Genomic DNA, 27311 nt, shown 5'->3' with positions numbered 1-27311 from the left:
GAAGGATCACCTCTCAGTAAAGAGAATAGATAAATAAAACTTTAAAAAGATCAGGGGTCATTTGGGTTTAATTGACTATCTAAAATAATAATATTGAAAAAGAAATGACATGTTAGCTTGTTACAGTTTTCACGTCAGATTAAAAACAATACAATAACACAATAACATCTAAATTATTTGCAATGTCTAAGACAAGTAACACTTAGTGAAGAACAGTGTGGAAGGAAAAGAAAAAAAAATCTCTTAAAGACCATAGTTAATCCATAAGTCATTTTAAGGGGAGAGTGCACTTTAATAAAGTAGTAGCACCAGAATATTATGTATTTTTTGCTAATCTCAAAACACTCTCTAAACATTAATGTTAACTAAGAAATGAATACACTGTGTAAGCAATTGGAGTTTAAGCTTCTGCTGTATAAAATTAATCTAGCAGTCTTTTTAAATATCATTATAAAGAACGCCAACAGCAGTGAAGGGAAGCTTACAGAGCTTTGGTAAATGACTGATGGTTTGGTGCATTCAGGGCTTTCCACCTGAAAGGAGGAGTGTCCCCGTCCCAAAGGTCACATTAGGTGTTTCTTAGTGGTGATCTCATTTGATAACATAGTTTACAATAAACATGGACAAAATCCATTTTTAAAATTATTATAATTCACAGATCAAAGTCTTAGGCATGTCTAAATAAAATAAATAATATAAATTAATGTCAAACGGTTACAAAATATTTATATTTGAATAAGCTTAAATGTGTCAAGAGCGTACACTTGCTGAGATGCTCCTGTTACTATGATATGGATCTGATCACCGAGAGGAGACCAGCTGCTGAGCGCAGCGGCACTGCCTGCATCATGTTCAGCAACTAGCCAGAGCTAGATGGCACTAGATGGCAAAAGAAAAAAAAAAAAAACATTTGCCATTTTCTTCCAAACAAACCGTGTTAAGATGAGTAACTAACATTGTTGCATGCAGATGATAGTTTAAATTACCAGTTAATCAACACCAGTATGTTATAGAAGAGATCTGAAAGCTATAGATTATTTTTACTAATTGCAAACAACTCTTAAAACATAAAAATGCTATTTAAGAAAAAAATACAGTGTCTGACCAACTTGGAGACTAACCTTCTGAATCATGAGATAAATGTATTCAGAGTATTGTTACACATCATTACTAGAGGTGACAACAACTGTGAAGGGTTGTTTACATAGCTTGGGTAAATTACCAGTTTGGTGCATTCTGGACAGTATCCCCAGCAAGGGATCACAACTGTGACAGCCAACCACCAGCATGATGACAGTGATTATTTTCCGTTTGTCCTTAACATTAGTTTACATATTGATTAGTGTTAAGGAAAAATGATTATTTTTAGTGCTTAATACAGTTAATCTTACGACATGTGTAAAAGGTATGTTCAGCACTCTTATTTGGAACAGTTTTCTGTTGAGCATTTGGGATTGAGCAGATGAGCAGGCATTCAGACAGGCAGGAGCCTCCCCACTGTGAGGCCGGGCCATAGGAGGCCATAAAATTAGCATTCCCGGCAGGGCAGAGGGACTTTAGATTTCACAGGTATCTGTGAAGTCTTATCTCAGGATCGTTCTGTACTCAGAATTACCATGGGAGCCACGGGGGGTCAGAGCGCAGCGATGCGCTCTTTGTCTCGCTAGAAGACAGATAGCCCTTTGATCTTTGCGTAGATCAGGGGGAGTTCCAGGTTTTTCTGAGTGCTTAAGGGAGTTTCCAGTTGGTCAACAGGAGGATAGGAAAACACCTCCTTACTATAAGATTACATGTCAGGAGAAAAAATACAGAGAGCGGCCACCATTTTGCCTTTTTGCATCGGCTCTCTCCAAAGACGCGTCTTTGCTTTTTGTTTGTCTTTGTTTTGTGTTTGTTTGTCTTCCCCTTGTCTGTCTTTATTTTTATGAGAAAAATGCATATCTCTGTTCCTCTGCAGTTTTGTTGTTGATTGCTTTGTATGAGATTAAACTCTGTGATCTGTGACGTCAACGCGCTTTGTTGTTGTTTCACTTTAGCGCACGCCGCCACTCGCTGAGGATCCGGGAAGATTAAGGAGGAAAGAGCCAAACGTTTTGTCCAAAGTTAACATTAAATTATCCTCTTTTTTAACATTGGTGAATAGTTTAGATTTTAATTTTTAAACTTATTTTTATTAGCTTGACTCTTTAGTTAACTAATTGCACACAGTTAGTTAACTTTATCTGTCAGTTCTTTATATTTTTGTTAAATGCAACAAATTAACTTATTCTTGTTTTGAGTTACCAGTTTCCTTTGGAGCTGCTGAAGGAGTGTCACACAGAAGAGCTCCAGCTGATTGCTGTCCTTACATGGCTGGCAAACCTCCTCAGTCTGGTTGTTTGCCAGGGGAATTGAAAGTTTGGTTTTCTTTAGTTTCATTTTACTATTTCTTTAATGTTTTTTCCTTTGGCAGTTAGCAATACTAATATTTGAACTAATAGTATTTATTTCATTTCAAGATTTAAAATTGTGTTGACCAGTATTTGTTTAAGTTCTTGCATCTTTAATTACCCTTGTGTATCAACAATAGTCTGATCAGCCAATATTTAAGTTCCCCCCCCTCATGTCTATTTTGTTACGTCAGTTTTGTACTTGAGTTCTTTGTGTCACTAACTGAGATGTAGTTTGTTATGTTGATCTCAGTTTGGGGCCCAATTGATCATTTTAGAATTATTTTTGGACATTTTTATTTTTTTTAACAAATTAAGAATATTTTTAGAATCCTTTCAGCATCTCTGGCTGGTCTGTGTAAAACCTTCACACAGCACAAATTGATTGGATGAGTTGTTTCTTGGTGATAATTACATTTGAGAACAAGGTTTACAATTAACATTGACAAAAACCTTTTTTAATCAGATTTATTTTTAAGAGTCACAAAAAGGCACAAATTGGATATTTTGTAAACAGAAATTTATGACTTGGAATCTTAAGCATGTTTAAATAAAAGAATAGAAATCAGTATCAAACAGTGGCATAAGCATGTATTTATGTGGCACAGCTGCCACTAAAAATGACTTAGCAGCAAATACAGACAAACAGATTAATAAATAGAAATCTTTTAATTTATATTTAAATAATGTTAAATGGTTGACAACAAAGTGAATCCATGAATACTTGTTTCTAGATGCTCAATTTCCAGATAAAGAGAGACGTTGACTGATAGGTATTTTCCTTTCGAACCTAAATAAAAGAAAGAACCACAGACAACGTATATGAATTTTATGTAGAGCTTTTGCAAAAGGAGAAGGCTCTGAGAACCTTTCCTCCAAGGAATCCACAGAGCATTCTGATCTGCTCTCACAACAGCTCCTGTTTTTATTGTCAAAGAAGAACAGGCAAGGGGGCAGTCAGGAAACACAACAGAGGTCGTAAAGCTTCTAACCCAAACATCTAACAACCCAGGTCCAGATGTGATATCTGATCAAAGGTCTGAGCCCGGTTCAAATCTCGGTCAATACTGTCAAGAAAACAATAGGTGTCCTTGCAAAAGGGTTTAAAGTCTGAGAAACTCAGTGTTATCTATTTCTCGTAAAGTTGAACAGACAGTAGTGACCTCCAGGTCATTTAAAGAAGAGAACACTTTAAACAGAAAATCACTTTAAACAGAAAATCACTAAGATCTATAGACTTAAGGTGAACTAGAGTAAGAATAAAATGATAATACCAAAAAATCTCTAACATTCCTCCCTTTTATCATTTCATTATACGCTTAAACCTTATGCAAAAGCTATGCATAGAAAAGAAAAGAAAAGAACCAATAAATGCAAGAATTTTTTTTTTCTTTTTTTTTCTAAGCTAAACACAGAAAATACACAATGAATAATTGGAATATAAAATAAAAGAAACAGCAAAAAATCAAATGCAGTTTTCTCATCCTTAACACCACTTGTTTAACATTTTTAGTGTAGGAATCATTCAGCAAATGAATTTTTCTGTTTTTTTATTTATTTATTACAGGACTTCATCATTGTTCAGAAAATCGTCAGAAACGTGAAACAAGTCATCTTCAGTTGTCTCATAAGATGCCTTTCCCATGGAACTCCAGTATGTGTTGTGAGGCCTCCCCATCTTTTGACCTCTGACATAACTGTTCGTTTGGAGCGGGTGTGTGAATCATCCTGTGCTTTCCTGATGAATGCAATTGGGTTGATCAAAGGAACCACAGCACACAGTCCTCCCCAATTTTTCGGCAAGAACATGTACGCTTCATTTCCACATATGAAGTACCAATCTGATAACATCCTTGAGCCATAATCTCCTGGCACTATGGCACTGCACAGTGTTGTCTCCTGTCTCCTCTTTATCTTATGCGTGATGTTGAAACTCCTCTCCTGAAGCAAGTTGTCACAGTCTGGGTTTTCCTTCCAGCCTTTGCAGTGTGGAGCCATCCTTTGACCCCTGCAGGCTACGCAGGTGATGTAATCCTGTGTCGGTTCGCAGTAGGTGTAAACTCTGTTACACAAGTTCCAGGGCAATGTCCCTAGAAAAACATTTCCATTATTATAAACACAGTTCCCCAGAGATCCTGGTTTAGCTCCTGCTAATAAAATGATCTCTGGTATTTTCCATACAGTTTGTTGAGATGACGAAAAAGGAAGTACATCATCTGCAAGTGAACAATTCAAAGATTGAAACAGTCCTTGCACAGCCTCACCCATCCGGAGGTCAGCTGAATAATCCTTCTCACGTGGTCTGTCTCCCCTTAGGGGCGGGACGCGCTGTGGTCTGGTGCTTAGAACATAGAGACACATCTGTTTGTCGTCTGTAATGTTACCTGGTCGGAGACCTGAGTTGTGTATGGAAACCGGCAGCTGCGCACACACGTAGCAGTTCACAGCATGTCCTTCATAAACAGTTCTATTCATCAGTTTCCACCACAGGTTGGTGCTGTAGTCATGTGGGTGGAACTCAGGCTCACTTCCTTCTCCAAACATCAAACATACAGCAGTCACAGCACAGTAGAAGATCCATCTTGCATATGGAGTCCCCATTACTGCTCGGCGTGCAGAGATGTCAGAACCCCCAAACTAAAAGAGCGAGAATCTTAGCAGTTCTTCGCTGGGTTTGAGACAAAATAATACTAAAAATTAGAATGCCTGTGTAGCCCAGAGGCTAAAAGCCCACCTTCCTCTCTACTCCAAATTAGGGGTCCAACACTCTCTGCCGCTTACAGTGACTAAGATGTATCCAGCTGGGTCTTTCAGCAATCTTTACAGCTGTTGGTGTGGTCATCAGCACTTGGAACGGTCCTTCCCACCGTGGACTCGTCCAGTTCTTTCGTTTGATGACCTGTATGTAGACCCAGTCACCTGGCTCAAGTGGAATGGCTTCCTATATAGGAGGAGAATCAGAAGGCAGTAAATTCGCACTGGACACTTGTCACAGTCTGTGGGATGCCATGTGTTGGGATGATAGTTTTACAAATAGCCTTAGCTACTGTCAAAGCATCTGCATGCTTTGCTGGAACTATTTCAACCCATTTAGAAAAAGCATCAATCATCACCAGACAATATTTATATGGCCCACTTTGTGAAAGTTCAATAAAATCCATGTGCATAGTTTGAAAGGGATAAGATGATTTTGGGAACCTGCCTCGTTTTGGCCTTATGTTTCCCTGAGGATTGTATTTCACACAGACTGGACATGCAGTACAAAAAGATTTTAAGTAAGAATTTAAACCATACGTTGTGAAATGCTGTTTCATTATGCATTCCATCCCCCCAGTTGACACATGGCAGCGCCCATGTGACACAATTGCTGCTGCTTTAAATAAAGACTAAGGAAGCACTGGTTTGTCATTAACCTCAAAAATATTCCTGACATTCATTTTTGCACCTTTAGTTATTCACAGCCTTTTCTCAGCCTGTGGTGCATTTAGTACTGTTTTGTCTATCATTTGTTGTTCCCCTTCAGTCTGTGCTGAGAGAATACCTTTCCCATGCTTCCCTGCTGCAGCTTCTTTAGCGATTTTATCAGCTAGTCTGTTTCCATTTGAAACTTCATCTTTGCTTTTTGAGTGAGCTGCGCATTTACATACAGCTAGTTTAGTTGGGAGTTGTATTGCTTGTAAAAGATCTTTAAGCAAAGATGCATGTGTTATTGGTCTCCCAGTAGAGGTTGTCATTCCTCTACGTTCCCATTGTTTCGCAAAATAAAACAGTGTAGAGAAAACATACTGGCTATCTGTGTACACTGTCAGGTGCTTGTCCTTAGCCAGTTCGCATGCCCTAGTCAAAGCAATCAATTCTGCTGCTTGTGCAGAATGAGTGCTAGAAATTCTTTCTGCTTCTATTATTTTGTTCGGCAAAGCAACAACAGAATAACCTGTCTGGTTTTTATCCATAGGGTCCTTTGAACATGACCCATCAACAAACCAGACTTCTCCTATTGCTAATGGGGTGTCCTGTAGGTCTGGCCTAGGAAGCTGCAAATGCTCTGTAGCTTCTAGGCAGCTGTGCGGCGTTCCATCACATGGTAATGGAAGCAAAGTAGCTGGATTCAGGATCGTACACCGTTTTATTACAATGTGTGGTTGTGACAAATGTGTCGCCGTGTACGAAAGGTGTCATGCTGGTGAGAGCAAATTCATTTTGCTCTGCAAAAGTAGAACATCTACAGCATGTGGAACTAACAGCTCCATTTTGTGAAACAAAACTATGTCAGCCGACATGTTTACAGCTAACGCCGCAGCACAAATTGCTTGCACACAGCCTGGCAGAGACTGTGCTACTGGATCCAGCCTTTTTGAGTAGAAAGCCAATGGTTTTAGCTTATCACCATGATTCTGTAGTAACACGGAAGTCATAAATCCATTCCTGCAGTCTACAGTTTGAACAAAAGTTTTTTTATAGTTTGGAAGAATCAAAGTTGTTGCCTGTATTAATGCTTGTTTAAGCAAATCTTTTTTCAGCTTCAGGATTCCAAGTTATTTTGTCAGTCATGGCCATTGGGGTGCCATGAATCAAATCCTGTAAAGCCTGTGTTTTTTCAGCATAGTGTGGAATCCAGGCTCTGCAGTAATTGCAAAGTCCGAAAAATGACATCATTTGCTTCTTAATTTCTGGTTTAGGAGCTTCAGAAACTGTCTCTTTTCTCGCTTTTTGTATCTGCTTCCCCTCAGCAGAAAGTGTGTGTCCCAAATAATTTACTTCTGCTCTGACCCACTGTAGCTTATCCTTGTTTACTTTGTTCCCTGTCTGACAGAGATGGTGCAGCAGAGCGAGTGAATCTGCTCTGCATGCTTCCTCGCTTTCAGATGCAATTAACAGGTCATCAACATAAATCAAAAGTTGACTTTTTTCCGATATTTGAAAATCAGACAAGCAGGCCATAATTGCTTCGCAAAATATGCTTGGACTGTCCGCAAAACCTTGGGGTAATCTAGTATAAGTATACCCCTGACCTCTGTAGGTAAATGCGAACCAAAACTGGGAGTCTGGATGAATGGGTACAGAGAAAAAAGCATTGCTGAGGTCAATTACTGTGAAGAATTTATTGCTTGGTCTTAGCGAGTTTAACAATGTGTGTGGGTCTGGGACATTTGGTGCTCTCGTTTGTACTGCTTCATTGACTGATCGTAAATCTTGAATCATGCGCCAGTCTTTTTTTTTTGTTTGCCTTTTGAACAGGAAAAATAGGTGTGTTACAAGGAGAATCTGAACACTTTTTAATGATTCCTCCTTTTAACAAACCTTCGATTACTGGTTTAATCCCATCCAGTGCTTCCGTCTTTATAGGGTACTGTCTTACTCTAGGTCTCCAACTAGATTTTGCTTTAATTTGCACTGGAGGAATTGAACCAAGTAATCCCACATCAGAGGGACCTTTTGTCCACATGTTTTCTGGAAGCTTAGCTAATTCAGCTTCTTCTTTTTCTGTCAAAAATATGTTCATGTGTCACTCAAATGCATGAACTTGGGCTGTCCCTGTAACAACTTCACAAAGTGATTGTTTCCAGACATCACAGCTAGGACTGTAGCTCCAGCCATCTTGTACAGGGACTACTGCTATCCCTAATTTTGTCATTAGGTCTCTACCTAATAGATTTGTCGGACACTTAAGTGACATTACAACAGAAGCTTTTATTTTAATTCCTGTTTCAGGATCTTTAAAAGATGTGCCTTTTGACATATGTTCTCTATGTGTTTATCCATCGGCAGATTTCACCCAAATGGATTCATTTGTGGGGTTTACACCTTCTATTTTAGTTTTTAAAACTGTTTTGCATGCGCCGGTGTCACATAAAAATTCAACTTTTTCCCCGCAAACAATCAGTGTGATATAAGGTTTTTCTTTTAATGCATTTAACATATCCCAAGCTGCACATACATCCACTATTTCATCAATTTGATCTGGTGTTAAGCTTTGTTTGGTTGTGGAAAAGTCTAGTCATGCTGAGGAGTTATACTTTTGTTTTTTCTCCCATCTGCCACCCTTCCGGTGATTTATTTTGTTTTCTGGGCAATGTCTTGCCCAGTGGCCAGGATGACCACAAGTCCAACATCCATCTGGACGTTGTGGTTTTTGAGGGGTATAGTTTCGGGGTGGCTGCTCATAGCGACCTCCTCTGCTGCTGTTTTTCCCTCGGCCTCTTGAGGAGCCGCGGAAAAAGACAGAGGTATCTACTTCTCCAAAATCCTCCAGATGAAAAACATCTGATCCTGTTTTTGGTTTTTTAACTACTTTTTCTGCATGACGTGCCCATGTCATCAGCTGTGGGACTGAGGCAGCATCATATTCAACTAGGTGTTTTTTAATCCAGCCCTCAATTTCAGGGCGGAAACTTGACATTAAAGCGTTCTTTAACTGTTGTTGATATACACTTTTTGGTCTTACAAACAAAATAGTGGCTTCCTCACTGGTATTAAAAGGTGCACTCGGCTGTCTATCCACCGAGCTGGGTGATACTGAGACAAGGGCAGACGAAACTGCCGCAGCGGTTGGGGGAGGAGCAGTCGGCCGTACCTGCTCCCCCCGTCCCACCGAGGCATTCCGCCTGTCAATATCTGCTGGTCTTACAAATAAGTTATTTGATTCTACGAGCCTTTTGTCTTTAACCTTTTTAATTTGTTCTTTTTTTCTTGCTACACTACTCTCCAAAATTCCCACAATTGCTTGCCATTGATCAATTTTTAGCTTCCCATCTATTTTATATTTCTTTTTCCATTTTTTTATATGTACAATGCTGCCAGGAAATCTGGACATCATGTACTTTTCATCCCCTTCGGGGCCCTCAATAAGTGAGGAATTACAGGAATTTGTGTTTCCCATTGTTTAAATCACTTGCAGTTATAGTTTAAAAATACTAGTATCGCGTGCTCTCTCAGAGAAAGTGCTGTAAGTCAGCGCTCAGTGCCTCCTGAAGAACAGGCTTCTACTTGGAGCCGAGCTCCAAGCGGTTCTTCACTTTGGATTCTAATTCCGAAGGCAGAGAGTTTTACTCCCAGAGAGAGAAACACCATTCACTCCTTCAAGCACACACAGCAACAAAACAGCAAACAAAACACCAATAGCAGCACAGCGAATAACAAACTTTCTATCTACGTGAGGACTTTCCCTTAAGAGGTGTCCTCTAATTAAGGAAGCTCTAAGAGCCTATCCTTTTGCCTTTAGTTGAAACTCTCTGTCAACTGGGACTCTAACCCTTCATTATTCTTTAGTCAAATTGAAATGTTAATATTTGACAAGGACTCAAACCTGTATTTCTTTAGTCAAATTAATATTTGACAAGAACTCAAACCTGTATTTCTTTAGTCAAATTAATATTTGACAAGTACTCAAACCTGTATTTCTTTAGTCAAATTAATATTTGACAAGGACTCAAACCTTAAAATTCACCTACGTTTCTGTAGTTTTCGGGTTGTCCAGTCGGATCTCGTCACTCCGCCGTTGGCAGACAAAGTCGGATACGTTGCTGGCCCAGCGAAGAATTTGCTTCCTGGGTTTTCCTTTCCAGGTCCAATTGACTCTGGCCGTGCACGGATTCAGCGCGTCTTCCTCTGCCTGACAGCGGGGGAGGTGAGAGATCCGGGTCACGGCACCAAATAATGATAGGTATTTTCCTTTCGAACCTAAATAAAAGAAAGAACCACAGACAACGTATATGAATTTTATGTAGAGCTTTTGCAAAAGGAGAAGGCTCTGAGAACCCTTGGGAGAAGGCTCTGAGAACCTTTCCTCCAAGGAATCCACAGAGCATTCTGATCTGCTCTCACAACAGCTCCTGTTTTTATTGTCAAAGAAGAACAGGCAAGGGGGCAGTCAGGAAACACAACAGAGGTCGTAAAGCTTCTAACCCAAACATCTAACAACCCAGGTCCAGATGTGATATCTGATCAAAGGTCTGAGCCCGGTTCAAATCTCGGTCAATACTGTCAAGAAAACAATAGGTGTTCTTGCAAAAGGGTTTAAAGTCTGAGAAACTCAGTGTTATCTATTTCTCGTAAAGTTGAACAGACAGTAGTGACCTCCAGGTCATTTAAAGAAGAGAACACTTTAAACAGAAAATCACTTTAAACAGAAAATCACTAAGATCTATAGACTTAAGGTGAACTAGAGTAAGAATAAAATGATAATACCAAAAAATCTCTAACATTGACAATCTCTTAAATTTACCATTGGTGTGATGCTTCTGATTTATGATTTTTTTTTTAAACAATGACAACAAACAGTAAAATCATGACATGAATTATGCCAATTCTGATACTAGAAGCACTACTGGTGGTTGATGTAGTGGTGCCTGACTGTGCTGCTGAAGCTGTTGTTGCAGTGACTGCAGGTGTTGTCAATGTGGATGAAGTTATGGTATTTTGTGCTGCATTTGCTGTGATAGCTGCTGTGGGTGGTGCTGCAGTATTAATGGTTTGTGCAGCAGTTGCGGTGGTTGGTGTAGCAGTGCTCTTGGTTGGTACTGCAGATGTTATTGGTGTCATGGTTGGAGTTGCAATTGTGGTTGTTGGTCCTGCATTATTGGTGGTTCCTGCTGCAATTGGGGTTGGTGTTGCAGTAGTGGTTGATACTGCAGTTGTGGTGATTAGTGATGCATTTGTGGTTGATGCTGTGTTTGTGGTTGTTGGTGGTTGGATAGATGTGGTTGTTGGTGCAGCAGTTGTGGTGATTGGTGCTGCGGTTGTGGAGGTTTGAGCTCCAGTTGTGGTGGTTGGTGCTGTGGTTGTGGTGGTTGGTGCAGCAGATGTGGTCGTTGGTGCAGCAGTTGTGATTGATGCTATATTTGTGGTTGTGGATGCTGCAGTTGCGGTGGTTGGTGATGCAGTTGTGCTGGTTTGTGCTCTGGTTGTTGTGATTGCTGCAGATGTGGTTGTAGTTGGTGCAGCAGTTGTGGTTGATGCTGTGGTGGTGGTTGTTGGTGCAGCAGTTGTGGTGATTGGTGCTGCGGTTGTGGAGGTTTGAGCTCCAGTTGTGGTGGTTGGTGCAGCAGATGTGGTCGTTGGTGCAGTAGATGTGGTTGATGCTGTGGTTGTGGTTATTGGTGCTGCAACTGTTGTGGTTTTAGCAGCAGTTGTGGTTATTGGTGCTGTAGATGTTGTGGTTGGTGCAGTGGTTGTGGTTGTAGTTGGTGCAGCAGTTGTGATTGATACTATATTTGTGGTTGTGGGTGCTGCAGTTGCGGTGGTTGGTGATGCAGTTGTGCTGGTTTGTGCTCTGGTTGTTGTGATTGCTGCAGATGTGGTTGTAGTTGGTGCAGCAGTTGTGGTTGATGCTATGGTGGTGGTTGTTGGTGCAGCACTTGTGGTTGTTGGTGCTACAGTTGTTGTGGTTGATCCAGCAGTGGAGGTATTTGGTGCTGCAGTTGTGGTTGATGCTGTGGTTGTGGTTTTTGGTGCTGCAGTAGTGGTTGATGCTGTGGTTGTAGTTGTTGGTGGTTGGTTAGATGTGGAGGTTTGTGCTCCAGTTGTGGTGGTTGGTGCTGTGGTTGTTGAGGTTGGTGCAGCAGATGTTTTTCTTGTTGTTGCAGCAGATGTGGTTGTTGTTGTGGTGGTTGGTGCAGCTGTTGTGGTTGTAGTTGGTGCAGCAGTTGTGGTTGGTGCTGTGGTTGTGGTGGTTGGTGCAGAAGTTGTGGTTGTTGGTGCTGCAGTTGTTGTGGTTGATCCAGCAGTGGAGGTGGTTGGTGCAGCATTTGTGGTTGTTGTTGTGGTGGTTGGTGCAGCAGATGTGGTTGTTGGTGCTGCAGTTGTTGTGGTTGATCCAGCAGCGGAGGTGGTTGGTGCAGCAGATGTGGCTGTTGGTGCTGTAGATGTTGTGGTTGGTGCAGTGGTTGTGGTTGATGCTGTGGTTATGGTTGTTGCTGTTGCAGTTGTGGTTGAGGGTGCTGCAGTTGTTGTTGTTGGTGCTGCAGTTGTTGTGGTTGATCCAGCAGTGGAGGTGGTTGGTGCAGCATTTGTGGTTGTTGATGTGGTTGTGGTGGTTGGTGCAGCAGATGTGGTTGATGCTGTGGTTGTGGTTGTTGGTGGTTGGTTAGATGTGGTTGTTGGTGCAGCAGTTGTGGTGGTTGGTGCAGCAGATGTGGTTGATGCTGTGGTTGTGGTTGTTGGTGGTTGGTTAGATGTGGTTGTTGGTGCAGCAGTTGTGGTGGTTGGTGCTGTGGTTGTAGAGGTTGGTGCTGCGGTTTTGGAGGTTTGTTCTCCAGTTGTGGTGGTTGGTGCTGTAGTTGTGATTGTTGGTGCAGCACCTGTGGTTCTTGTTCCTGCAGTTGTTGTGCTTGGAGCAAACGTTGTGGTTGATGATGTGGTTGTGGTTGTTGCTGCTGCAGTTGTTGTTGTTGGAGCTGAAGTTGTGGTGGTTGGTGCAGCAGTTGTGCTGGTTTGTGCTCTGGTTGTTGTGATTGCCGCAGTTGTGGTTGTAGTTGGTGCAGCAGTTGTGGTGGTTGGTGGAGCAGTTGTGGATGATGCTGTGGTTGTGGTTGTGGGTACTGCAGTTGTGGTTGATGCTGTGTTGGTGGTTGTTGGTGCAGCAGTTGTGGTTGTTGGTGCTGCAGTTGTTGTGGTTGATCCAACAGTGGAGGTAGTTGGTGCTGCAGTTGTGGTGGTTGGTTCAACAGTTGTGGTTGATGATGTGGTTGTGGTTGTTGGTGCTACAGTTGTGCTGGTTTGTGCTCCGGTTGTTGTGGTTGCTTCAGTTGTGGTGGTTGGTTCAGCAGTTGTGCTTGATGATGTGGTTGTGGTTGTTGGTGCTGCAGTTGTGGAGGTTTGTGCTCCAATTGTGGTGTTTGGTGCTGTGGTTGTTGTGGTTGGTGCAGCAGATGCTGTTGTTGTTGCAGCAGATGTGGTTGTTGTTGTGGTTGTGGTGGTTGGTGCAGTAGTTGTGGTTGATGGTGTTGTTGTGGTTGTTGGTGGTTGGTTAGATGTGGTTTTTGGTGCAGCAATTGTGGTTGTTGGTGCAGTAGCTGTTGTGGTTGGCGCAGCATTTGTGGTTGTAGTTGGTGCAGCAGTTGTGGTTGATGCTGTGGTTATTGTAGTTGCTGTTGCAGTTGTAGTTGTTGGTGCAGCAGTTGTGGTTGTTGTTGTGGTGGTTGGTGCAGCAGATGTGGTCATCGGTGCAGCAGTTGTGGTTGTTGTTGTGGTTGTGGTGGTTGGTGCAGCAGTTTTGGTTGATGCTGTGGCTGTGGAGGTTGGTGCAGCAGTTGTGGTTGATGCTGTGGTTGTGGTGGTTGATACTGTGGTTGTTGGTGCTGCAGTTGTGGTGGTTGGTGCTGCAGTTGTTGTGGTTGATACTGTGGTTGTGGTGGTTGGTGCAGCAGATGTGGTCATCGGTGCAGCAGTTGTGGTTGTTGTTGTGGTTGGTGCAGCAGTTGTGGTTGATGCTGTGGCAGTGGAGGTTGGTGCAGCAGTTGTTGTTGATGCTGTGGTTGTGGTGGTTGATACTGTGGTTGTTGGTGCTGCAGTTGTGGTGGTTGGTGCTGCAGTTGTTGATACTGTGGTTGTGGTGGTTGGTGCAGCAGATGAGGTCATCGGTGCAGCAGTTGTGGTTGTTGTTGTGGTGGTTGGTGCAGCAGATGTGGTCATCGGTGCAGCAGTTGTGGTTGTTGTTGTGGTTGTGGTGGTTGGTGCAGCAGTTGTGGTTGATGCTGTGGCTGTGGAGGTTGGTGCAGCAGTTGTGGTTGATGCTGTGGTTGTGGTTGTTGGTGCTGCAGTTGTGGTGGTTTGTGCTTCGGTTGTGGTGATTGTTGCAGTTGTGGTTATTGGTGCTGTAGATGTTGTGGTTGGTGCAGTGGTTGTGGTTGTAGTTGGTGCAGCAGTTGTGATTGATGCTATATTTGTGGTTGTGGGTGCTGCAGTTGCGGTGGTTGGTGATGCAGTTGTGCTGGTTTGTGCTCTGGTTGTTGTGATTGCTGCAGATGTGGTTGTAGTTGGTGCAGCAGTTGTGGTTGATGCTGTGGTGGTGGTTGTTGGTGCAGCACTTGTGGTTGTTGGTGCTACAGTTGTTGTGGTTGATCCAGCAGTGGAGGTATTTGGTGCTGCAGTTGTGGCTGTTGGTGCTGTAGATGTTGTGGTTGGTGCAGTGGTTGTGGTTGATGCTGTGGTTATGGTTGTTGCTGTTGCAGTTGTGGTTGAGGGTGCTGCAGTTGTGGTTGTTGGTGCTGCAGTTGTTGTGGTTGATCCAGCAGTGGAGGTGGTTGGTGCAGCATTTGTGGTTGTTGATGTGGTTGTGGTGGTTGGTGCAGCAGATGTGGTTGATGCTGTGGTTGTGGTTGTTGGTGGTTGGTTAGATGTGGTGGTTGGTGCAGCAGATGTGGTTGTTGGTGCTGCAGTTGTTGTGGTTGATCCAGCAGCGGAGGTGGTTGGTGCAGCAGATGTGGCTGTTGGTGCTGTAGATGTTGTGGTTGGTGCAGTGGTTGTGGTTGATGCTGTGGTTATGGTTGTTGCTGTTGCAGTTGTGGTTGAGGGTGCTGCAGTTGTGGTTGTTGGTGCTGCAGTTGTTGTGGTTGATCCAGCAGTGGAGGTGGTTGGTGCAGCATTTGTGGTTGTTGATGTGGTTGTGGTGGTTGGTGCAGCAGATGTGGTTGATGCTGTGGTTGTGGTTGTTGGTGGTTGGTTAGATGTGGTTGTTGGTGCAGCAGTTGTGGTGGTTGGTGCAGCAGATGTGGTTGATGCTGTGGTTGTGGTTGTTGGTGGTTGGTTAGATGTGGTTGTTGGTGCAGCAGTTGTGGTGGTTGGTGCTGTGGTTGTAGAGGTTGGTGCTGCGGTTTTGGAGGTTTGTTCTCCAGTTGTGGTGGTTGGTGCTGTAGTTGTGATTGTTGGTGCAGCACTTGTGGTTCTTGTTCCTGCAGTTGTTGTGCTTGGAGCAAACGTTGTGGTTGATGATGTGGTTGTGGTTGTTGCTGCTGCAGTTGTTGTTGTTGGAGCTGAAGTTGTGGTGGTTGTTGTGCTTGTGGTGGTTGGTGCAGCAGTTGTGCTGGTTTGTGCTCTGGTTGTTGTGATTGCCGCAGTTGTGGTTGTAGTTGGTGCAGCAGTTGTGGTGGTTGGTGGAGCAGTTGTGGATGATGCTGTGGTTGTGGTTGTGGGTACTGCAGTTGTGGTTGATGCTGTGTTGGTGGTTGTTGGTGCAGCAGTTGTGGTTGTTGGTGCTGCAGTTGTTGTGGTTGATCCAACAGTGGAGGTAGTTGGTGCTGCAGTTGTGGTTGATGCTGTGTTGGTGGTTGTTGGTGCAGCAGTTGTGGTTGTTGGTGCTGCAGTTGTTGTGGTTGATCCAACAGTGGAGGTAGTTGGTGCTGCAGTTGTGGTGGTTGGTTCAGCAGTTGTGCTTGATGATGTGGTTGTGGTTGTTGGTGCTGCAGTTGTGGAGGTTTGTGCTCCAGTTGTGGTGTTTGGTGCTGTGGTTGTTGTGGTGGGTGCAGCAGATGCTGTTGTTGTTGCAGCAGATGTGGTTGTTGTTGTGGTTGTGGTGGTTGGTGCAGTAGTTGTGGTTGATGGTGTTGTTGTGGTTGTTGGTGGTTGGTTAGATGTGGTTTTTGGTGCAGCAATTGTGGTTGTTGGTGCAGTAGATGTTGTGGTAGGTGCAGCATTTGTGGTTGTAGTTGGTGCAGCAGTTGTGGTTGATGCTGTGGTTATTGTAGTTGCTGTTGCAGTTGTAGTTGTTGGTGCTGCAGTTGTGGTTGTTGTTGTGGTGGTTGGTGCAGCAGATGTGGTCATCGGTGCAGCAGTTGTGGTTGTGGTTGTTGTTGTGGTGGTTGGTGCAGCAGATGTGGTCATCGGTGCAGCAGTTGTGGTTGTTGTTGTGGTTGTGGTGGTTGGTGCAGCCGATGTGGTCATCGGTGCAGCAGTTGTGGTTGTTGTTGTGGTTGTGCTGGTTGGTGCAGCAGTTGTGGTTGATGCTGTGGCTGTGGAAGTTGGTGCAGCAGTTGTGGTTGATGCTGTGGTTGTGGTGGTTGATACTGTGGTTGTTGGTGCTGCAGTTGTGGTGGTTGGTGCTGCAGTTGTTGTGGTTGATACTGTGGTTGTGGTGGTTGGTGCTGCAGTTGTGGTGGTTTGTGCTTCGGTTGTGGTGATTGTTGCAGTTGTGGTTGTTGGTGCTGCAGTTGTTGTGGTTGGAGCTGCAGTTGTGGTTGTTGGTGCAGTTGTGTTTGTTCTTCCTGCAGTTGTTGTGGTTGGAGCAAAAGTTGTGGTTGTTGATGCTGCAGTTGTTGTGGTTGATGCTGCGTTTTTGGTTGTTGGTGCAGCAGATGTTGTGGTTGATGCTGTGGTTGTGGTGGTTGGTGCTGCAGTTTTGGAGGTTTGTGCTTCAGTTGTGGTGGTTGGTTCTGTGTTTGTGGTTGTTGGTGCTGCAGTTGTTGTGGTTGATACTGTGGTTGTGGTTGCTGTTGCTGCAGTTGTGGTGGTTGGTGCTGCAGTTGTTGTGGTTGATACTGTGGTTGTGGTTGTTGGTGCTGCAGTTGTGGTGGTTTGTGCTTCGGTTGTGGTGATTGTTGCAGTTGTGGTTATTGGTGCTGCAGTTGTTGTGGTTGGAGCTGTGGTTGTGGAGGTTTGTGCTCCAGTTGTGGTGGTTGGTGCTGCGGTTGTGGTGATTGGTGCAGTAGTTGTGCTGGTTTGTGCTCCGGTAGTTGTGACTGCTGCAGTTGTGGTTGCTGGTGCAGTAGATGTTGTGGTTGGTGCAGCTGTTGTGGTTGTAGTTGGTGCAGCAGTTGTAGTGGTTGTTGGACCAGTTGTGGTCGATGCTGTGGTTGTGGTTGTTGGTGCTGCAGATGTTGTGGTTGATCCAGCAGTGGAGGTGGTTGGTGCAGCAGATGTGGTCGTTGGTGCAGCAGTTGTGGTTGTTGTTGTGGTGGTTGGTGCAGCAGTTGTGGTTGGTGCTGCGGTTGTGGTGGTTCGTGCTTCGGTTGTGGTGATTGTTTCAGTTGTGGTTATTGGTGCTGCAGTTGTTGTGGTTGGAGCTGTGGTTGTGGAGGTTTGTGCTCCAGTTGTGGTGGTTGGTGCTGCGGTTGTGGTGATTGGTGCAGTAGTTGTGCTGGTTTGTGCTCCGGTAGTTGTGACTGCTGCAGTTGTGGTTGCTGGTGCAGCAGATGTTGTGGTTGGTGCAGCTGTTGTGGTTGTAGTTGGTGCAGCAGTTGTAGTGGTTGTTGGACCAGTTGTGGTCGATGCTGTGGTTGTGGTTGTTGGTGCTGCAGATGTTGTGGTTGATCCAGCAGTGGAGGTGGTTGGTGCAGCAGATGTGGTCGTTGGTGCAGCAGTTGTGGTTGTTGTTGTGGTGGTTGGTGCAGCAGTTGTGGTTGGTGCTGCGGTTGTGGTGGTTCGTGCTTCGGTTGTGGTGATTGTTTCAGTTGTGGTTATTAGTGCTGCAGTTGTTGTGGTTAGAGCTGCAGTTGTGGTTGTTGGTGGTTGGTTCGATGTGGTTGTTGGTGCAACAGTTGTGGTTGTTGGTGCTGCAGTTGTTGTGGCTAGAGCAGTATTTGTGGTTGATGCTGTGGTTGTGGATGTTGGTGCTGCAGTTGTTGTGGTTGGAGCTGCAGTTATGGTTGTTGTTGTGGTTGTGGTGGTTGGTGCAGCAGTTGTGGTTGTTGGTGCTGCAGTTGTTGTGGTTGATCCAGCAGTGGAGGTGGTTGGTGCAGCAGATGTGGTCGTTGGTGCAGCAGTTTTGGTTGTTGTTGTGGTGGTTGGTGCAGCAGTTGTCGTGGTTGGTGCTGTGGTTGTGGAGGTTGGTGCTGTGTTTGTGGTTGTTGGTGCTGCAGTTGTTGTGGTTGGTGCTGTGGTTGTGGTTGTTGCTGCTGCAGTTGTGGTGGTTGGTGCTGCGGTTGTGGTGGTTTGTGCTTCAGTTGTGGTGATTGTTGCAGTTGTGGTTATTGGTGCTGCAGTTGTTGTGGTTGGTGCAACAGTTGTGGTTGTTGTTCCTGCAGTTGTTGTGGTTGGAGCAAAAGTTGTGATTGATGATGTGGTTGTTGGTGCTGCAGTTGTTGTTGTTAGAGCTGCAGTTGTGGTTGTTGCTGTGGTTGTTGGTGCTGCAGTTGTTGCTGTTGTTTTTGTTGTTGGTGCTGTAGTTGTGGTTGTTGTTGTACTTGGATTATTGCACAAACTGGTTCCACAGCAGGTTGGTCCACTGGTGATTGAACCAACACTCTGCATGAATGGCAAACTTCCCAGACCTGAAGCAGCTGTACAGGTGTTTGGTGATGCACAACCCAGTGCAGGAAATGTGTTTGCTCCATTTTTCACTGTTGCCATAAAAAAATTATAATTAAAATAATTCTTTATTTAATAATTTAAATTTAATTAAAAACAATAGTTGTTTATTAAATTAACTAAGTTCAATTGAAATGTTTTGAAATATATTAACCAACTGAAGACCAATTAGGTTTTTTTGGCATTCTGTATATTTTTTTATTGTTCCAGCTTTGATTAAATGTACACCTATCTAAATGGTTAAACAAAAAAACTTACAAGTTGCTGAGAAGCAGCTGCTCTCATCTCCTGAACAGGTTATTGGATTGATGCACTGAGAAGTTGTGGGGTTACAAGCAATGCATTGAAGGGAGTTAGTGGGCTGAGAACTCGGGGCTAAATCAAAGAAAGACAGTGGAAGAGAAACTGATTAAATATCAGCAAAAAAAGCAGGATAAGAACTTCTTTTTCACTCTTGATGAAACCTACCAGGCAGAATCTGTGAGTTGCAGTTGTCTGTGTTGCAGCACTGAACAGATGCAATTGTACTTTGGGATCCCAAGTTGACTGAAAAAGTCGAGGTGCCTGTAGCCGGACACAGAGAGGACGCTGCACAGGCTTTGTAGAGCTGTGTTACTGAAGTTCCAGATTTAGTAGCTGTAGAGTCAAGAAGTTTGGTGTTGTTAGGAGAAATACAGCTACCTAAATTCTTACACTGAATTTCCTTAATAAGTGAAATAAGAGATAAACAGAACAATACCTCGGATGGTAGCTGTTATACACATTGTCTCTGAGCTACATGTTAGTGGTAATGTGATTGAACACGTCAGGTCTGCGCAGGTCATACATGTCAGGGCTCCAGCTGCAATCATGGGGAAGAAGAAAAGGACTTCTTTAAATGTTCCACAAGTTTGAAATGCCCAAGCAGTGTTTTCTAATCCACATATGGTTATATTGCTTACATCCTTAATGAACTTTGGAATAAAAATATCTTTCTTGTAGGTAGTTGTATTTCTGCTATCAAACTACAAAAATTGCAGAATGAAGTGACCTAGAAGTGGCGTGACATTAAATGTCTCATTGACATTAAAAAATGCCACAGCAACATGAGTTGCTCTAAAACACGACAGGGACAAACAAGGAATCTGTGGAGCTACAAGTATGAGGAGTTCAGAACAGAGCACTGCAGTTCTCATTTATATTGTCCATAAAAGAATTATTCACAAAAGGAAGGAGTTAAAAGCATTATATATCCACTTTAACAATTAATTAATCTTTCCTTTCAAGTTTCTTACTGTTTCACTAATAATGCATAATGTTAATCTTGTTTGCTTTGTAAAGTTTATAGAATTGCATATTTGAAAAATTATAATAGAACAAAATTAATAATAATTCAATTTTTTCACTTACAGGCTGTATTTTTATTAAACCAGTGTTCCTTGAAGCTAAGCAAAACAAGAACATCTTAAATATCATTGTGCCTAAAATTGTAATTTGAAGTCAGAGCTGCATCAGCAAAAAGGTGAAAAGAAGTTCACTAAAAATGATTACTTAAAATGTTTTCTACAGTCAGAAACAAACAGCTTTTTTAAAAAAAAAAATCAACAAACAAAAAACCCCTAAAGGCTAGTGTTTTTGAAAATGTTAAATTTGATGGAAAATGCTTAAATAGAACACATTACGAGTGTCTTCTATTTAATATCCAATATTTTAAGTTCCTTCCATGAAAACATGGAAAGTCAAAACATGTTGTATTGTTCCTAGAGGAAAAGGAAAATCTGAAACAGACCAATAATCAAATAATGTGTGTAATAACATATTCCGTTAGATTTGATTTATTTTAACCACATGTCAAAGAGAAAGGCTTACATATTTTGAGGAAATAATAACATTGTTTTGTAAAGGGATCAGCCTGACTTGCACCTTGTTTCATATAAAAATAATTAATACGTCCTATGAAAATATACCTGTTCAGATGCATAAATTCTGAAATCATAGACATTTAATAAAACTTACAAAATTAATATTATTACTTAAAATTTCACACACTGCTTTAACTGTCTGTTAAACAGCACGATAAACAATTACAGCTGTTGAAAAAAAATATGTATAGTTTAATTCCAGTATTTTAATCAAGAAAAGAGTGAAAATATATATTTATTAATTATTCTTACCCTTGCAGTAGAAAGCCCAGATGAGAGTCAGAGAAAAGATCAGCTTCATTGTGATGTTCAGGTGGATCCTGCAGGTTAGTTCTCCTGGTTCTGATACTTAATCTCTGAAACTCACATCTTTTTAAATACTGCTTGGATGACATCAATGAACAGGTGTTCCCAAGTTTTCAACGTCATTCATCAAAACGTCATATTAAAATGTCACAGTGTCAACACACACTTACCACTCCTATTCCTGCATGCCAGTGTCTGAATAAAATAATTTCTTGAAACGCAGCATGTAAACAACATTATAACATTATGGTAAAATAAAGTTCTGAGCTTCTGTGTTGATGTGATACTTTTCTTGATTTTTCAAACTCCTGCCTTTTTTTTAATAACATATTTTGGTTCCCATGACCAAAAACAAATAGAGCATCTTCTTTGTAATAAATTTTTTAAAGATATTTTACAATTGCTGTGTTCCTTTGCAAATATAATTCTTTTATTTTCAGTCTGTGCCAACTTCAAAAGAAAGAAAACCTAAAAAAAAAAAAACTTCAGCAATAATATTACAATTCAGAATCAGTAATGAAATAGGCTGAATCAGATGAGCTAAAAATAAATCTTTCTGGGGAAATATTTAGTTTTTTTTATCTTTAACTCTTTCAAAATTATTTTTATTTTCTTTTGGAATTATACTTTTGCTAAAAGAGTTGAAACATATGATATCCTAATTTTATCATTTGTGAGAAACATGATTTTTCAAACAATGACAAGTGCTGCTAGTAAATAAAAACAGTGACCGGACCCATGACTCAGCCAAATAATGATGTTTCACAAAGAATTTCAGTGACGAAAGCTGTTTGACTCTTCCCTGTTGAAGCTGACTGATGCTCTCTGGTATATGACAACTTCTTACATAAGCATTACATATCTACTGTATAAATTGTATGTAGAAAAAACGTTTATCCAGATATAATATAATATTTTAATGTTCAGACTATTAAAAGTCAGGCTGAAGGATTACAAACATAAAATCCAATGTTAAAAATAGTTCTTAAATGGCGCGAAACCTGCTAAATGATGGTCGTAATTTAAGATAATCACAGTCAGTAGTACTCATCATAATCAAATTTTAACACAGCAACATCCTAACTATCCCTGAAAAACTTTGTTTTGTTGAAATCTTATTGTTAAACTTACTGTTGCACTTTCTTCACCAGTTATTACCATGGATGTTCATAGTAGCAACTGTTTCTTCTCTTTTCTATGCAAAACAATTGTTTTTATAATGATGCATATAATATGATATATTCAAAGACCAATCTTGAAAAAAGAAAAAAAAAATACATTAAGGTATTGTTCTTCCTGCATCATCAGCATCGATGTTTTACTTGACTTGCACTCAAGAAAGTTCATAATAGGCTTATTCCTAATACCAATGAAAGCAGAACTGATTTTCAAGATGTATTATCTGCTGCACCAAAGCAGTATTTTGTAATTATTTTGTTTTTTATCAGAATAAACACTTTTTTATGGTCAAATACAAAAACTTATTGGAAATACATAACAATAAGGAAGCAGCAACAAAATTCAACAAAGGCTTCTGTTTTTCAATCACAAAGTATTTAGTCAAGCCATCGCCCTTCATCAAAGACACTCCTACTTCTGTTCCATGGAGACATCAAGGCGTTTAACCTTAAATGCCTCTGATGTGTAGTTTGTTACAGCACTACACGCAACTTTACTAAACATACATTTCACTTACACTGGCTTGAGGTCTGGTGCCTCATGTTGTGCTTCCCTATGAGCACAACTTAAAGAAGGTAAGTTGGTTTCTTGTACTTCAGTGGCCAACACGGGGCCAAAACTCTACACTCTACACAAGGTATGGAAAATCCATTCTGGAAAGAACTCACAGATTGTATTTTTGTAACTGCAACTTGACTCCACTAGTTCTACTGTCAGTATGAGCAACTGCCCACAATACCCATAACAAAATGTGCCAATATGATTAAAGCAATTTTCTATATAAGGATTCAACTTATTATTAATCTACTCTGTTTAATAAATCAGTAGAAACATAAAGTGATCAATCAATAAGAAAGATTTACTTTACTTCAAAGGGGATTTAGTTTTTTTTACAACCAATTGAAACAAAAATGTCATTATTTGGCTTTAACCTAAACAGAGAAAGAGCTGTAACTCTCCTTAAAATTCATTCATTTCTGTCAGACCACACAGTCCGAACTAAGCACATAAGCTCTAGGTTATGTGTTTAGAAAGTCAATGAAAAGAATGTTAGAATGTGGTGCTGGACATAAATTCAAGGTGTATGAAGAAAAAAAGGACTTTTTTGTAACTTTATGTGATGTGGGAAGTGAAGTAAACAAAACAAAACACCTGAATCACCGAACATTGATTTGTCTGTCTCAAAGTGAGTTAGGCAAAACATTTTTGATATTTTTATGTAAGTTTCTGAACTCTGCTGAACTTCAGAGAGACAACACATCATGAGGGAATGATCATCCATTCAGATAAGAAATTGTGCAAGAGCAATTCATTATGGAAATGAGTCTTTAGGGAAATTTTGTGTTTAACTAAAACAGTCTAGAGTTGCTGTCTGCACTGGAAAGAATAATTCCAATGGATGAAAGCATTTTCTGAACATTGGTAAAATATTGAGGATTTGGTATTAAACCCTGTGTGGATCATTTTAAATAAAAGCAAAGGCTCTTTGGATTCTTGTCTTAGTGAGTGTGAATTATACGCACATACAATTTTTCAGACCTTTACTTGTAAATATTATGAAAACATGATGTTGTTCTCCATCTGTGTGACAAATATGAGATATATTTTGTTGGTTATAAAAGTGCAAAAATGTGCAAAAGGTCCTGGGTTGTGATTAGTTCAGTAAGGCACTAAAAATCAATTGCACTAATAGACTACCTAGAAATGTCTTGTCACAAGTAAAACATTTTAAATCCAATCACTTCCAATGATTCTAGCTAGCTGAGCCAACAAGCAGGAAAACAGACTTTGAAATACATCTGTTAGTTTATATGTCCCTGAATTGCTTAACATCAAAATATATTAAAGACCTGCTGTTGTTGTATCAACCTTCCAGACCTCTCAGGTCTTCTTGTTCTGGTTCTGTTCTGTATCCAGAATCAGAACCAAACATACATAATTGACTTTCTGCTGTTGCTACATACTAGTCAGTGGCTCAATGGTTTCCTAACACAAAAACATTTGAAACTACTTTGAATAATTAACTGATCTTTTGTACTGTTTGATAATTAGCATCAATTGGGATGTATGTATGAGTGAATTACATTTATTTTCTTTGTAAAGTGCCTCAAGATACTTTTGTTGTGAATTAGCAATATAAAAATAAACTGAATTGAATTTCTGAAATGTGCTATATAAATAAACTTGACTTAGCAAAACAAATTATTTTAATGCTCTGAAACAGAAGTCACAGAACTGTCTTCCTAAAATTAATCTGTTGCGTTCATGTGTCAGTCTGTCTTTGTTTCTCTCCCTCAGGGTATAATTAGAAACCAGTCAGACAAGCCTTTCATTCAGCAGCAGAACAATGATCCAAAGCTCAGTGGTAAGGCCACTCAGTAAGAACAAATAGCTAAATAAAATTTTGGAGTGACTTAGACGAATTTAAAAATGGCTTCTTAGTTTGTTATCTATTTTTACATCAGATTAAAAAACAAATAATATGTTGATTTATTGATTTATTGTATGACATCATTTATAAATGATATTTGACTTCATTTTCACATATAATTTGGAAAACCCTATACTCATTTCAGATAAAAGTTAACTACTGCAACTTAAAACATTTGGCTTCTAGGGACTAGAAAACTCTTCACAGATTTTAAGCTTAAATCAGCAGTAAAAACAATCCACCTTCAACCTCAACATCTGCTCCACCAAAGAAAAACAAACAAGCAGCTGCAAACAAAACGGTTCCACCGACCCCGCTCCCAAGGACAGAGCGACCAGCCCGAGCCTCAAAACATTCTGACTTTGTGGGAATCCCACTGAAAAACAGATTTTCTGTACTCCAGCCTGAGCCTCTGAGTGAAACCTTGCTTTCAAACATCAACAATGAGGCAAGACCAACACATCCACCCCCCAAAGCTCCAAAGGACAAAGCGGCTACCAGGAAAGCAAAAGGTATGCCAAGAGTGCTTATTGTTGGAGATGAGGCAGTAAATGGAATCAGTCACGTTTGCAATCCCAAGAAAACGAGAGTGATTTCTTTTCCTGGTGACACTGTCTGATTTAACTCGTAAAGTTCTTTCGCTAACTGCTGATCAGCCAGATATTGAGTCCTTAGTTGTGCATGTTGGAGCCAACGATGTGGCAAAGCAGAAATCTGAGATTCTGAAAAAAGACTTTAATATTCTTCTGAAAACTATGGGAACGTTGAAAATGAAGTTATTTCTCAGTGGTCCAATTCCATCACCTCAATGGGGGGACGAAAAACACTCCAGGCTGGACATGATAAACAAATGGCTGATTAAAAGCTGCTCTGCCAGCTCAGTGACCTTCATCGATAACCTCTGGATCTATTGGCAGCGCTTTCACCTTTTTGGAAGAAGCGGACGCAATCTTAATAAACATGGGATAAAGCTGCTCACTGCAAATCTTTTTCACTTTATCAACAAGGACAGCAATGTGATCATCGCTTCAGAAGAACAGGCTCAAGGATTTCTGACTAGGAAGAAACCGTCGGCTTATCAGGAACAAACAGTTTCAAAAGCAGCTGATACATCGACTAGAGGCGGAGCGACTGGTTCCCTTCCTCCTTCTCCCCTCCCTCTCTGCTCACCCACTCATTCACAGGATTCACAAGATACACATGGAGAAATGTCTTCTGGACCGGAGTGTCTTAAATTTACAGATGGAATGAATCAACAGGTTGTACTTGGGACGTCGCTCCTTAGCTCTCACATAGCAGACCTCACTTCATTTAAGCCATCACTCTGCGTTTCTGAGGTCTGAGGCCGGGGTCCAGACTTTATCTTTACACCCTTCTTGCTCCAGAATGTGTCTGGCCCCTCGGCACTGCAGAAAAGGACATTACCTGTCCGGATAACTACAAGACAATTTACAAGAAACAGAAACATAAAATACAGGGGACCTAATTCAAACATCAGACTGATCCCCTGCCTAAAGGAACCTCAGACTGAAGATTTCTTGGCCTCCAAGTCACTTAAACTAGTTCTTTTAAATACAAGATCTCTCTGTGCTAAAGCTCTATTAATTAATGATTTCATCACTGAGCATAATATCGATGTTATGTTTCTGACAGAAACATGGTTGAATGTTTTCTGTGTCCTTGAGTCTCTTCGTTGTCCTGTCCTCCCCTTGATTGTTCCCAGGTGTGTCTCGTTCTGTGATTATCCACTGTGTATTTAACTCCACCTGTGTTCCTTGTTCCTCATCGGGTCCTTGTCAATGTTGCTTGTCAATGTCTTGCTATTGTCAATTCGTTGTCAATGCGTCTAATGTGCGTTTGTGTTGTTCCGTTGTCCATTCCTTTTTACAGTTGCTACCGGCGTCGAGCCCTGGTTTCCGCTCGGCCGTGCTGCCCGTTATTTTGGACTGTGTTTTGCTGGACATTCCCCATTAAAATCATTCATTTATCACATCCTGGGTCTACAGCGTCTGCCTCACCACCTCAACACACCGCTTCATGACAGCAACCAGTTTTCCAGCTTCTTTTCAGAGAAAATTCAAAAAATCAGAGGATTAATCTGTACATCTACTATAAAGTCAGTACCAATGCTGTGCCCAAACAAAACAAATACAGGAAAAATGACCCAATTCGAACTACTTAATTATAAAACCCTACAGGAAATTATAAGTCAACTAAGCTCCAGTTCCTGCTGTCTGGATGTTTTACCCTCACATTTCTTTAAGAAAGTCCTGCCTGTTATTGCTGCTGATCTGATCCAAATAGTAAACTCATCGCTCTCATCAGGCGTTTTCCCCCAGGCTTTGAAAACAGCAGTAATCAAACCACTTATAAAAAAGAACAATCTGGACAAATCACTAATGCAGAATTACAGGCCGATCTCCAACCTCCCATTCATCAGCAAAGTTATTGAAAAAGCTGTTTAAACAATTAAGTAGCTTCCCAACGATAACCAACCTCTTTGACTCCTTCCAGTCTGGTTTTTGTGCTCACCACAGCACAGAGACCACCCTCATAAAAGTGTTCAATGACATCCATATAAATACGGACTGTGGCAGAACCACAGTGTTGGTTCTGTTGGACCTCAGTGCAGCTTTTGACACTGTTGATCATGACATTTTACTGAATCGACTGGAGAGTTGGGTCGGACTCTCCGGTCCAGTGCTTAACTGGTTTAAATCCTACATAAAGAACAGGGATTTCTTTGTTTCAATTGAAAACTTTTCATTAAAGAGCTCAAAGGTCACATGTGGGGTACACCAAGGTACAATCCTAGGACCCCTTTTA

General features: G+C 41.4%; 2 protein-coding genes and 1 long non-coding RNA gene across 3 annotated transcripts; 1 reads left to right on the top strand and 2 right to left on the bottom strand.

The window, feature by feature from the left end:
• Positions 1–3556: 3556 nt before the first annotated feature.
• On the bottom strand, positions 3557–10153 carry LOC114152601 (uncharacterized). Its single transcript, XM_028030543.1, has 2 exons — positions 9881–10153; positions 3557–5370 (listed from the first exon to the last, which is right to left on the bottom strand). The coding sequence occupies exon 2, from the start codon at positions 5028–5030 to the stop codon at positions 4011–4013; it is 1020 nt and encodes a 339-aa protein (XP_027886344.1). The 5' UTR covers positions 5031–5370; positions 9881–10153; the 3' UTR covers positions 3557–4010.
• Positions 9877–12446, bottom strand: LOC114153217 (mucin-5AC-like; the record flags this gene model as incomplete). The annotated part of the gene is made up of 2 exons (XM_028031616.1): positions 9877–10041; positions 11058–12446. Coding segments are annotated over 2 exons (1554 nt in total), but the record flags the coding sequence as incomplete, so codon positions are not given.
• Positions 12447–14734: 2288 nt separating this feature from the next.
• On the top strand, positions 14735–15268 carry LOC114152608 (uncharacterized). The gene is made up of 3 exons (XR_003597175.1): positions 14735–14745; positions 14833–14916; positions 15229–15268. It is a non-coding gene; the product is annotated as an uncharacterized LOC114152608 (long non-coding RNA).
• The last annotated feature ends 12043 nt before the right edge of the window (positions 15269–27311 follow it).

The sequence above is a fragment of the Xiphophorus couchianus genome, chromosome 11 (genome assembly GCF_001444195.1).
Source record: "Xiphophorus couchianus chromosome 11, X_couchianus-1.0, whole genome shotgun sequence".
Taxonomy (NCBI): domain Eukaryota; kingdom Metazoa; phylum Chordata; class Actinopteri; order Cyprinodontiformes; family Poeciliidae; genus Xiphophorus; species Xiphophorus couchianus.
Note: the sequence above shows the minus strand (reverse complement) of the source record. Positions and strands in the feature narration are given on the sequence as shown.

Bases quoted from the DNA above. Each gene is read 5' to 3' on its own strand.
- LOC114152601 (XM_028030543.1), bottom strand. From the start codon at position 5,030: ATGGGGACTCCATATGCAAGATGGATCTTCTACTGTGCTGTGACTGCT.